Source organism: Heliangelus exortis, chromosome 1 (assembly GCF_036169615.1).
Source record: "Heliangelus exortis chromosome 1, bHelExo1.hap1, whole genome shotgun sequence".
Lineage (NCBI taxonomy): Eukaryota > Metazoa > Chordata > Aves > Apodiformes > Trochilidae > Heliangelus > Heliangelus exortis.
In genome coordinates, this window is record NC_092422.1 from 107,109,569 (window position 1) to 107,122,121 (window position 12,553).

Genomic DNA, 12,553 nt, shown 5'->3' on the forward strand with positions numbered 1-12,553 from the left:
CTTACCCGTAGGAAGCTGTCCAAGGAACCATTTTCCATATATTCAGTAACAATCATTACTGGTTTACCTGTAAATATATTACAGGGATCAGGCATTTAAAATTAATACACAACAATCAGTAAAAACATTCCCAAATCTTCCAAATGCCAAGGATAACTCTACATTTTTAAAGAAAGCAAAAGATGGATGGGCAAAAGGAGCTCTGTCCACAACAGAACTGAGATTTCACTGACATCAACAGAAACACAGCCCATTCAGCATAAACTGATAGACTTTTCAGCAGCTCCACTCCCAAGACACAAAAAGCATCCTGCATTTTCAGTGTACAATATTATATCCATCACCACTGAATACAACCTGTCACATATGAAGGGGAATTTATGCAATAAAGTTGGTATTTGTTGCTATGCATTTGCCCCCAGGTTCCCTCTGGAAGGGAACTGAGCCCTGGCTGTAGACAGGGTCGCAGTTTCTCCAAAGTGCCCTGGCCAGCACAATGAAGGTGAAAGGACTGTAGAGTGGTGCTCTACTACAACTGCAGTTAGTATGTTTCTTAAATACTACTGTAAGGGAGAGATTAAATATAGAGAGATATATGGCAAATAGTAAAACCATCTCTCCCTCAGGAGAGTATTTACAATGCATTTAAATTGCAGAGCTTCAGTATTTTCCTAGCATAAGCTGAGGAAAATGTTGGGCTAGGGATGGAGAGGGAGGGGAAAGTGCAGAATAAAAGTAACACAGGGGACTAGAAAGCCATTTTCCACTGCTGGGGGTCAGCCCTCTTTCCATGCAGTCCTGCACTTCCTATGCAGTGGGGATGCTGAAACAGGAACCTCCTCTCTTGCCAGGCACAACATAGCTGGGGCTGAACACACTGCATCCATGGGGCAGCAGCACGCTCTAAAGAAACAGCTCTGCATCCTTGAAAAGCCTCTAATGTATTTCAAGACTTGTCAATGCAGATTCAGACCAGGTTTTGAAACAATTTGCTCTACCTTAAGGTATTCTATAAAATAACCAAGACTTTATAGGCAACTCTGATATGTGAGAGAGAAATGAATGCAAAATTAACGTGCAGTAACATTGCTGCACATTACAGTAACATTTCCAGACAAAGGTCACTGCCCTACTAATATTTTATCATCATATGGATTTTATTATTTCACAATATTTTCTAAAGCTTTGTTTATTTTCTCTTTGTGGTGGAGAGAAAGGTGGGTAAGAGATTGAAATTATGTAAGGAAATTAATTACTATTTGACATATAATAAAGGAAGGCATCTGACCATAAAAGACTGATAAAGGCCTGCATATTATATAGAAGCCATGGTGACATTCAGCTTTTAAAACTGAACTGCATGAGGCTTGAAAGAGGTACCCAGTATAATTAGAAGCAAGAAATCCATTAAAAAAAAAAAAAACAAAGTAAATTGTCACAGTTTGCTGGTTTTTAGAAATTCAAATTCTACAGCACAGAAAATCTTAGAGGAGAAATAGCAATTTCAAAGAACAAGTTTAATCTAATGAGAAGAAAATGCTGTGTACTTTTTGCACAGGTTAATGGGCTAAAATATTTTCTTATGTGGGAGTCACACTAATGGGCAATCAGCCCCATCATCCATTTACTAGGAGAAACAAACTCTTTATCCAAAACATTAAACTTGAACTATATAGGATATGGTACAGATAAAAGACCTAACAATGTAAAATCTAAGAAGTAAAATAATCTGCTTCGTGCTTACTCTTGTTAGTGTGGAATATGCAGTGCAAGTAAAAGTACCTAACTTAGGGGGTGTGTGTAACATTAACCTAAAGGCACATATGGTAATACACAGACAATGCTGCTGGATCTTTCAAGTAAAGGGCAGTGAACTGATGGGGCTATCCAAACCTTTCTATGATAAAACCATCTGCTTTGAAGCCAGGAGACAGTTGCCTGGTTTCTGTTTAAGCTCAGTTTTATGGCACATCAGACGACGGAAATAGGAGTATGAAGATATGTCTTTCAAATCATCAGAGAGCATCTTCCTGCTTTGCTCACCTACACTCAAGAAAGCCCCAAGTGCAGGGTTTCACTCTCATTCAGCTGGAAACCTGTCCGTAATAAGAAGCATATGCTCTGAGGCAACACTGTGTGCTTTTAAAAGAACATTCTGCGTTCATTCATCAAAGCGCAGCTGTTTATACATGATAACAACTTGTGTCAACAGTGTTGCCGAAATTTATTACACTAACAGGCTACAAATTGCTGTAAATTATTAGTAAACTAAGCAGAACATGTGCGCTGTTTATTAAGACTACTGCCTACAGCACACCCAGGAGAGTGGAGCAGTGGGAAAAGGAACGGATGAGAAGCATGGGAAGGACTCAGCACTAAATGAAAGGGCTGAAGCCTTATCTGGTGGGTGCAACCTCCACCACACAGCTGGTGGGTTGTCCCCCTGGCAGATCACAGCCACCCCAGCTCAAAGAAACTTCTCAGGTTGCTGCTAGAGGGATGGTGACAATTGCAGTTATGTTGGACTTGCTTCAGAAGATCTGCTTAGTGTGAAAAGTGAGATCATTGCTAAGGGCCACCTGTCAAAAAGAACTGGGTTAATGAAGAAGAGGTCATATTGCCTGTTTACCATGCATTCCCTGTGCTGAGAGTGATCCAGCAAATACTTCACAGGCTCTCTGCTGACTGTAAATAAACTAATGCTTTAGAGTGTGATTTAATAATGGTCATTAAAATATATGAACATCTGCTAATTTGTTATTAGAGTATATCGGTTTGTTTCTTTTTTTTTTTTTTTTTTTTTTTTTTTTTTTAAACAAGAAACCCCACAATCTCCTTGTTCTTCTGTTACCCTACAGAATGTTAAAATAACCTATTATCTTAATTTGCATTTATGCCATCTAATTTTACCCAGCAAAGTGGATACAAACAGTTCCAGAGCAGTTTCAACTCCTGTATTCAACCTATCTAGAGTGGGTCTTGTATCCCTGAGGCTTTTATTGACTTCAGCTGGGAATATTCAGAGCTTGTTCTCTCCTACTTAAATGTGATAGGCAGCTGGCAATCTCCCTCCCCCCACCCCAAACAAACATCAGTCTGCTGTGAATAGATCTGAGTAGCCAACTTACTAATAGTCACTTATACAGAATACAGAAAGAATTAGTAATGCACATTCAAAAGCAATGCACCAATTCCTGCGTGCACAGCAATTAAATTATTTTCTCAAGTGCCACAGAAATACAAAATGTAACAAAATAGATTTTTGCTCAGCTGTATACAGACCAATGCTGGCATTTCAAGTAACTTTGGGACTGTAAATGTTATTCTCACTTTATAAAGTGTGTGCCATTAAAAAGCAGGAGATAACTTGGATTTACACAGGCAGATCTGGTAGTCCTTTCCTAATGGGACTGTAAAACCAAAGCTGAAGAATACCTTCTTTGTAATTTAAATCAGCAATGTAGACTTTCAGGAATCATATCTAGATACGTTTCAAAACACATAGGGTTTTTTTTACAGACCTTTCACTAGTTATTTTTTGACACATTCTTGTGGGTTTTTTTATTCCATGTAATTTGTTGCAGTAAGCTATGAAATTATTTCACACCTGTCTGTGAAATCTTGAATCCCATAATTTTAAAAACAACATTCCTTAACACAAATAAAACCATCTATTTAACAACAAAGTATTTGGTATCTTCTACCCAGTTTAACTGGAAATGTCCTCAGGACATTCCATGCAGTTCACTGAAATGGCAAGGAGCTGCTTTGCCAGCTGAGTCCTGGAGGGTGAACTAGGAATGAAAGCTCCCACCAATTTTTTCCAGTCTCCTGAAAAATCTCAGGGAGTTTGTGATTTATTTTTTTAAGAATACCTCCTCTTAAAACTTACTGATCTCCCACCTAATAACTACTGCAGGACTTCGCTCACTAAATTTATCACCTTATGCTGTAATGGAAATTCAGAGTCTCTGAATTTACGTCTCAGAGAACAATCCAGTTTAGGTACTTCATGTAGCTTCTCTTTTCTACTGCTGTTTCTGTCTTTCCACCTCAAGGTAGAGGACAATCAGCAGCACAAGCAAGGAGAGCCAGAACTTGCCTAAATGAGGAGGCAGCATCCTCAGCACCAAATCCCACTGGCTGCTTATTAAGAGAAGAGCATGCAAAATCTGAGTGACTTCAAGGAGGCTACAGGGGCTGCCTCTGTAGGGAAAGCTGGGTATGAACCCTAAAACCACACCACTGTGTTTTTCACTGGTTAGGAATGAGTGTTACAACTTGATGTTATCCTAACAAAATTAGAACTGGAGTTCTTCAAATGTTACTTTTCCTTTACAGTACCCAGTACTGATGGAGTTCCCCTTGTATCTTTGTCCCAAAATGAGAATGGTTTGTTATCACAGACAAAAACACGCTTTAAAAAAAACACAGAAACCCAAACCAAAAAAGGCAGATTTAGAAAATGTCTGTTAGAAAAAATATAAATAATGTCAAAGAAATAAAATAAATTGTACTAGTGACAGACTAAAGCCCCAAGATTATTATTTTTTTAGATTTTTACTGAGTTATACATTCTAAGATATTTAAAATGCCTCATGCTGGTAAATACTGAGTATCACTTGGAGTATTTTCCCTGCATGAAAACCACACAGCAAAAAGTTTGGACTTACTTATTAATATACCAGTATTTGTTCTAATAGACAGGTAAGCTGTTTCTTAATTTGTGCTAATAACAATATATAATGATATTGCTTCCATGCAGTTAGGAAACATTAGGAAACCTCAGGATCTCAGACTCTATGACTCCTAACAGATTATCAGCAGCCTCTTGGCCACTTTGTAGAAATTCATAGCTCGGCAGTTTATTAAACCTACCAGTTTTACCACTGAGTGGTACTGTTCTTTAGAAATGCTCCTTTTTGACCATGTTCTCTACATTATTTTCAAGGCAGATAATTTTTACTTCCCACTTTTTCCCATCTCATTAACATGGGGTGCTGTTTTTTACGTTCTCGGAAGCCTGAAAACAGCAAGACAGTGAAGTTCCTGCAGTTGCGCCATAGGCAATTGCCTCCAACACCATTCCTCCTTGGATCCATTAGTGACAGAGGCTTAGCTGGTGCTTGCACATGGGTAGGTTTTTTCCCTGTCCTTGAGGACGTACAACATGCATTTTAAAAGCCAAGCTATGTGTGTTTGCTGTTAACATCTTTTGAAGGGTATTTGATACATATTAACGGGGCTACAGCATAAACATTTCTGGAAGGGATTGCACAGCATACACATGGATGATTTTGTTTCTTATTTGCCCTTGAAAGATCAGAGAATCACTGAATAATGTAAGGTCAAAGGACCCCTGGTTACATGTCCCATGTAAAACAGATGCCCCCATCTTATCTTACTTTTAGTGACGACTCCCTCCAATCGAATGATATTTGGGTGGTCAAACTGTCCCATGATGCTTGCTTCTCCCAGGAAGTCCCTTCTCTGTTTTTCTGTGTAGCCAACTTTCAGGGTTTTGATAGCCACTGAAATTTCCTTTTTAGAAGGCAGCTTTAGGCGCCCGCTGCACACTTCTCCAAATTCCCCTAAAAGAACAGAAAAATTACAAAAGATGAAATGTAGTTATTTCATGGGGATTTAGGAAAAAAACTGTAGTGTTCAGAAGAAATCCACAAAGTGCGATGTCTATTCACTGGTGGGCCACAAACCAGAGCTCCAAAGGAGAGCTTCAGACAACTATGTAACATTTCCATGCTTGCATTTTCTAGCTGTCAAACTGGACAATGTCACTTATTTACACTGTATATTGAGATGACTGCAGAGCAGAGGAATGCATATATGTCACCAGAAAATTCCCTTTTTGTTTCAGTCACTTGGAGACAACAGTAGGAGGGCTAGCTGGTTAATACAGAAGAATCAAAATAGTCATGCATTCTTGTAAACATTATACCCTTTGTTTCTACCAGAGATAGTACAGTACCAATTATTTTATTTATTTCAATTAAAACAGAAATCAATTCATAACAAAAAAAAAAAAAAAAAAAAAAATATATATATATATATACACAGTTGCAAAGAAAAAAAAAAATCCATACAGATAATCTTTGTTCTATTGTTATTCAGGTGGATCTAATCATGCAGATGTACAATGTCACTATGGGAGTACAGGACCTGACAGTCCAGCATTAATATTGTGCCCACAGCATATTGTGTGAAATCCCTGAACAGAAAATAGTAGATACCACTGTGTGTTTGCTTTTATAAAACTTGGTTTATCCTTTGCTATGTAACATTCAAGAAGAGTTCACGGAGAAAATTATCTTAGCATTCCAAAGAACAAGTATTAAATAAGCTGACAAATTGCTGAAAGAAAACATCTCACTTGACAGTTTCTGTATTTAACTAATGATTACATAAAGAGTGTAAAGACGTTCCATTATCTTTAAAAAAACCTCTTAGCAGCAACTGCCTTTTTGATTCCCAATTATCCAATCCTCCATCTTAAACTTCATGATACAATAAAATGTTCAAACTACACTCCAATTAAAATCACAGCAGCAACACTTGTCTCCTTGTTTTAATGACAAAAGAACTGAAATAATGAAAAATAAAATAAATACAGAGAATGGATAAAATATACACAAAATGTGATGGCAAGATGCCTATATAATTACTTATATTTAAAGACAAGGAAAACACTTTTATGAACAGAGAACAGTAGAAAGATGTTTTGTTTTGTGCTTTTTTTTTTTTCTTTGAAGAAACAGGAGTGTGCTGCTGGAGGGATTTAACACTCATTTTCCAACAATACTTGCCTATTCAGGTTCACTTGTCAAAATACATGAGATTTAAATATAAATAGCCCCTCATAAGCCATATTTTGACAAGTAGCCTTGTATAGAAATTTTGACTTGGAAACAAACAAACCCTACAAATCTAAATCTGCATAATTTTTATGCAAACTGGGAATCTTGTTTTTATTTGTGAGTGAAACATAATGGAAAGAGTGATATACTGCTTACATATGAGCTTTTCCAACTTAGTGTGTAATAATCCTAAATGCAATAGCATTACTATGACTGCAGAGAACAAAGGCTCTTGGAGGTCTTTTACTTACAGTGATCTTTCTTTATCTTTGCAGCTACATTAAGCAACATCTGTGAAAACTAAAAATTACAAAAAACCCATAGAAATAAGATATTTTTACTAGACAAATTTAACTAATTTTAGTCCACATAGATTTAGATTCAGATGTGATACCACATGGGATACATTTTAGATGTTATGTTTAGCCTGTTTATCTACAAATTGAAATAATTTCTTCATCAACTTGCTGGTATGAGAGTCCACATCCCATCTGTGGCTGTGCAATTCAGGAATGATAAAGGGAGTTACAATAAACATAATCTTAAAAGTCAGGGCTCTATGTTCACGTTCAAAGCTCCAGGAGTTGGCGATATTTATATACAACAAGGAATGAGAAGAGACATGACGATAGTTTAGTCTAGAATTTTGATTCTAAAACAAGATGGACACACACTCCTTATATACAAGAGTCAGACAAAAAAATAGTTACAAATTACAGTAAGGACACTTGGATAGCACAAAAGATTTTTTAGGAAGGCTACAAATTCTTATCTTGCAGATGGTGAAGAACAAGCATGTGTCAAAAATGGCCCCTAGCAAGTTCTGCTGAGGACAAGGGTGTGGACTTACTGGCCTACTGAGGTCCCTCTAAAGCTTTATTTTCTTAAGTTTCTCTTTTAGACAACCTAATCAGAAAAAAAACCTTAAAAATTTTGTTATAGGGCAATGACCTTTTTCAGTTGCTAGCCCAGGCAACAACAGCAACAACAAGAACAACACAAAGTCATGAGTCAACAACATAGGAGTGAATGTCACAATACCTTATCACCAGCTGCTGAGCTGCTTCATCCTCTAGGCTACTAATGTAATAATGAGATTAATGTAATAACAAAAACCCCACAACAGGGTAGATCTTTATATATATGTACACACTACTAAAAGAGCACTTGGATCTATTTTCTTTCTAACATTTTTCATATTTCATGTTCTGAAGACAGACAGCAGCTCAGAAAATTAAATGTAAAACCTATTATTAGTAACTAACGGGTGCTGAGTTCTGTTCAGACTTCCTAATTAAAAATATTCAAGCTCTGTAAATCCAAATGACTAGTATACTTCAAAAAGAGCAAATACTGCCTCAGTTCAAATACCCCAGCTCAGCACTGCCACAGAGCACCACAAAAAGGAAGACCAAAGCAGATCTTGAAAACAGAAGAAGGAGGAAAAACACTTTAAAGAAGTCTTGAAGTTTTATATCCCCTTTTCTCCATGTTTTAATGGTCAAAAAAAGCTATAAAAAGCTTTAAACTATTGTTCAGTTACCGTCAGTGGAGGCCATAGCTATAATTTCATCGAGAAGCCCAGTAATCAATCCTTCATTTCTGACCAGAATCATATAAATGCTATTTGTTTGACTTCAGGGAAAGAAAAGGTTACAGCTAATGTCCATCAGCACTGCTCCATTTAGCCACAGCTGCACAATTTACAACTTTGGTGATTAACTGGATTCCACAAGTGCCTCAAGGCAAGTGGATACTACAGGAGACCAAAGGTTGGACTCTTCATAACAATGGAGCTTACTGCTGGTCTGTGAATATAAAATGTGCTAACTATTTTGGAAAACAATTTCACTGGAAAAGGCTCACTGTGCAGGCTGACTATGTTAACCTTTGGTTCTTTTGTATACAGGGCAGTAGGAATGCTACATAAGTCCATCTGGTCAACAACCACGGTGACATGCAGTCACTCAACATCTTTTTCCTTCAGATCATTATTATATGGTCCCAGTAAGAAACAGACTGGATCTCATCAGCTATTGTTTAAGAGGAATAAGGAGTTGTGTTTGAGTTGGGAAGTGGAAAACCTAGAGCTGATTTTAAGAGATGAGTTTGATGGCTTTTCATGTGAAGTCTTCCTGAAGTGTTTATTTTTAATTATGTTACACGTATAAACATGCCTGCAGACTGATATGTCTATTTACATGTGGAAAGCAAATAGATATTATTAGGAGGGCTGTTCGTGATATACAGATCTCTCTTCAGGAGATCTTAATTTCTTTTTAAATAGGTTACTTAGTACATCAGTGAATGGCATTTACTGTGCATTTAGACCCAGGGGACAAGTAAAAACTGACTCTGTGAAATTTGCTACTCCATTTACTTTGCCATGTTTTAAATCATGATTGTATTGCTGTGCACAGGACTCCACTGGAGTTGGAGAGACATCTAAGCTGAATGTTTCATAAACTTCACAAACCTCAGCACATTCTACAAACCCTCAATGAGGCACTGCAAACCTTCACAGTAAAGGTAGCCCCTGAATTTTAGACACACTTTGGCCAACAAGATGTTATGCTACAAGTATGTTTAAACTTTGAAACAAAAACAAATGCTTGCTTTCATGTCCAGCAAAGCACATACTTAAATCTATCTCAAATCAAGAAAGTACTTTTTGTAGCATTCTCTTACTATGTAAGTCAGTATAAACTTAAGTGATTTGATGAGCTGAATCCATAAAAACAAGTGACTTTTTTCAAAAAGAATTGCTGCAAAGAAAAATCTGAAAAAGTGGCTCCTGACCTCAATTTTCTTATGCTTAGCCTCCCACTAAAATCCCTGGTGTTTTTTCTTAAGATTCATTTGCACAAGGGTATTTTCTTATATTTGGGTATATATATTTGGTTGATTTTTCAAAGCTATGTAAGCTGTCCTCTATTGTCAGAGACTTCTAGCTGAAGCTGTGAAAAACTACTTGGAAAAATACCTCAGAATATCAAGATTATTTGACTGACTTGAAGGTCTCATTACTTACGTCATACTTCAACGCAGTTAAATGAATCCCTTCTTCTGAAATCACTGCCTTTTTATAATTTCATTCACACTTACATTTGTAAGGCAGAAGGGCAGGAAAAGACCAAGTCATGCACTCAAATAAGTCATTGACTCAAGTAAGAGACAGGAAATGCCTTCCTGCTTTTGGAGAGAAAAGAAGCCTTCCTGCAGAAGCAGCCTCAGAGGCATTCAGTCTGAATGCAAAAGCTACCATATGCTGTGACAGCAATGTAAAGGGATGCTAAAGATGCATTTTGGCAGCTCCCTGTGCTCTGTAGTCTGATTTTCATCTCTTCTTCCCTGCCTGGTTCTTCCGGTTGGCATCTCTGGCAAGTGCTACTAGGAAATGCAAACTGTAACACCATATGTGGTTTAGGCTGCATGAATCTGAGTCACAGCCTTCAAAAAATGGCTTCATTATATCTTGAGTCCAAGCTTCAATGTGGAGGATCTGCAGGAACCTCCTGTCACTCACTGAAATGGAGTGAAGCAAAAGGACTTACTTTTAAACCATTTCACTCTTTTAGGATATAATACCTTTTTTGAAGCCTCTGAGAAAACTCTTCCTCTATTTTCAGAGACCCTATTTGGCAAATTTTGGTTTATCTCTCAATCTCAGTGACATTCTGATGAAAAGTAGGTCATAAAAATGAGCTACAAAATATGACATACCATTGAGTCTCACAAATTTGTTTTCTAGATCCATATACTGCATAAAACCCAAATTTAGAAAGCTTACATTTGTGAATGAAGGATCTTGAAAGTGTTACAAGGAAATATTGTGCTTTTGGACTTGGCGCTGCAGTAATCCCCTTCTCTATACTCATATTAATTCTCTGTTATGTGCATTAAGCAAAGCTTTGCTGCCTTGACTGAAGATGATGGAGAACAGTGCACTCTTGTGGGGCAAAATTAAAACCAGCAAGGAACAAAAACTCTACCTTTGCAGAAAATAATCTAACTTCATACAAGCAGTTGAGTAGCTGCAGTAGGAGAGGGCGCATACTGTATCTTTTTACTGGGTGAATCAGGAGATACACTGAGTACAGTAGCTTGGTTCTACATCTTTTTTCCAAATGAAAACCTTTTGCTGTGCCCTAGGAGACAGTCTGTCTCACATCTCATGATTTTAATTCAAGTAGTAAATTTAGAGAGAAGGAAAAAAAAATCAATAAGAACGAACTAGTAATTTTCAGTGGATTAAAAATCAATAGCACTTCTCACAAATGCTTTAATTTAGCAGGAAAGCTAACACTTTATGATCTTCTGACAATGAGACAATCTGCCACTTCACTTCAAGGACCAAGCACACATCCTACCAAGAACTACATGCTGCATTGTAACATGAACAACTCAGTGTTTCTGTAATCTGGTTTCTCTGCTAAAAAAAAACCTGTTCGTTTTGAAAGTTTGTTTTGTGTAAACCCAACAATCTATGGTGTCTGCACAGCTCAGACAATCAGTTATCAGACAGACAACCCTTTCCTCCTAAATCAATAATTCAAATCCAAAACAGTGACCAAAATCAATCCAATGACCAAAGGTCATTACAGTCTGATGGATGCGTGGTGACTGGTTTGAAATGAGTTTGTGGTTTCACTCCAGGTATAATAGTCGACAGTCCTTCTAAGAGAAAAAAAGAAAACATCTTCACAATTGATACCATTTTCTCTGGTGACAGATTTTAAAGAGAAACCCAGAAATGAGTCTGAACTCTTTTCACTGCCAAGAGTGCTGTGTCCAACTGTGGGCTGACAGGTGTCCTTTGACAAACTGTCTTGCTGTCTCCTTTCTTTGGGGGAAGACCAGAATTTAGTGCCCTTAAATCTTCATATGCAAAAAGTCAGCTGTAAATATGACCTACTAATCTGAAGACTTTAGAAAGTTTTTTTCTCAGTCCTAAGTATAAAAACAAAGATGTAAACCGGTATACACAGCAGAAAGCAATCTTTGGTTCAATATATCTGGTGGTCATTACCTGCTCCAACGACTTTATCAATGGATATATTAGAAGCATCTAGTTCCTTGGCAAATTCATGCACAGCTTGATTGGGATCCTCATATGTATGTGGATCTACATAAGTTCTCAGGCCTGGGAGTTTTACTGTGTCAAGAAAAAATTCAGAGAGAAAATGTTAATAGGACTTTATGAATACTTCTGAAGAAAGTGTATGAGACAATAAAAATAAAATCAATAGAAAAAAAAGTACATTGCTTCTTCAAATCAAACTGCTTTTCATGAGTCCTCAGGAATCTTATTACAGAGTGAAAGCAGAGACACTAATGTGGTTATTGCACAGAAGTCTGAAAACTTATTTTAAATATCTCTGTACTTGCAATATTTAACCGCTTTTCAAATATTAAAGTACTCCACACCTCTCCCGGATTAGCTACATTTAGATCCTGCCTCATATTGTCCCTTCCAAGGTAATAACAAACAGGCAAAGAAAAAAAATGTGTGATGCTACTGTCAACCTGAGAAGTTCTTAGGAATGTATCAAGGAGAGCATGTTAACTTAGACTTTTTCTTTTTGAGTTCTCCAACAACATGCTTAAGAAAATAAATTTACATATGAACAGAAGCACCTCTGCCCCAGTCCCTCTGCTAGTAGACATGAGGATGACAGCCA

At 37.2% G+C, this 12,553-nt stretch overlaps 1 protein-coding gene across 2 annotated transcripts in view; it reads right to left on the bottom strand.

Moving 5' to 3' along the window:
* Window positions 1-12,553, bottom strand: part of EPHA3 (EPH receptor A3) — a 226,142-nt gene that overhangs the window by 32,805 nt on the left and 180,784 nt on the right. For both annotated transcript variants that reach the window (XM_071757064.1, XM_071757057.1), the window contains exons 10-12: window positions 11,902-12,027; window positions 5,406-5,591; window positions 6-67 (exon numbers count right to left, since the gene is read on the bottom strand). In XM_071757064.1, the coding sequence (XP_071613165.1) occupies window positions 6-67; window positions 5,406-5,591; window positions 11,902-12,027 (374 nt within the window). The remainder of the gene's footprint in view (window positions 1-5; window positions 68-5,405; window positions 5,592-11,901; window positions 12,028-12,553) is intronic.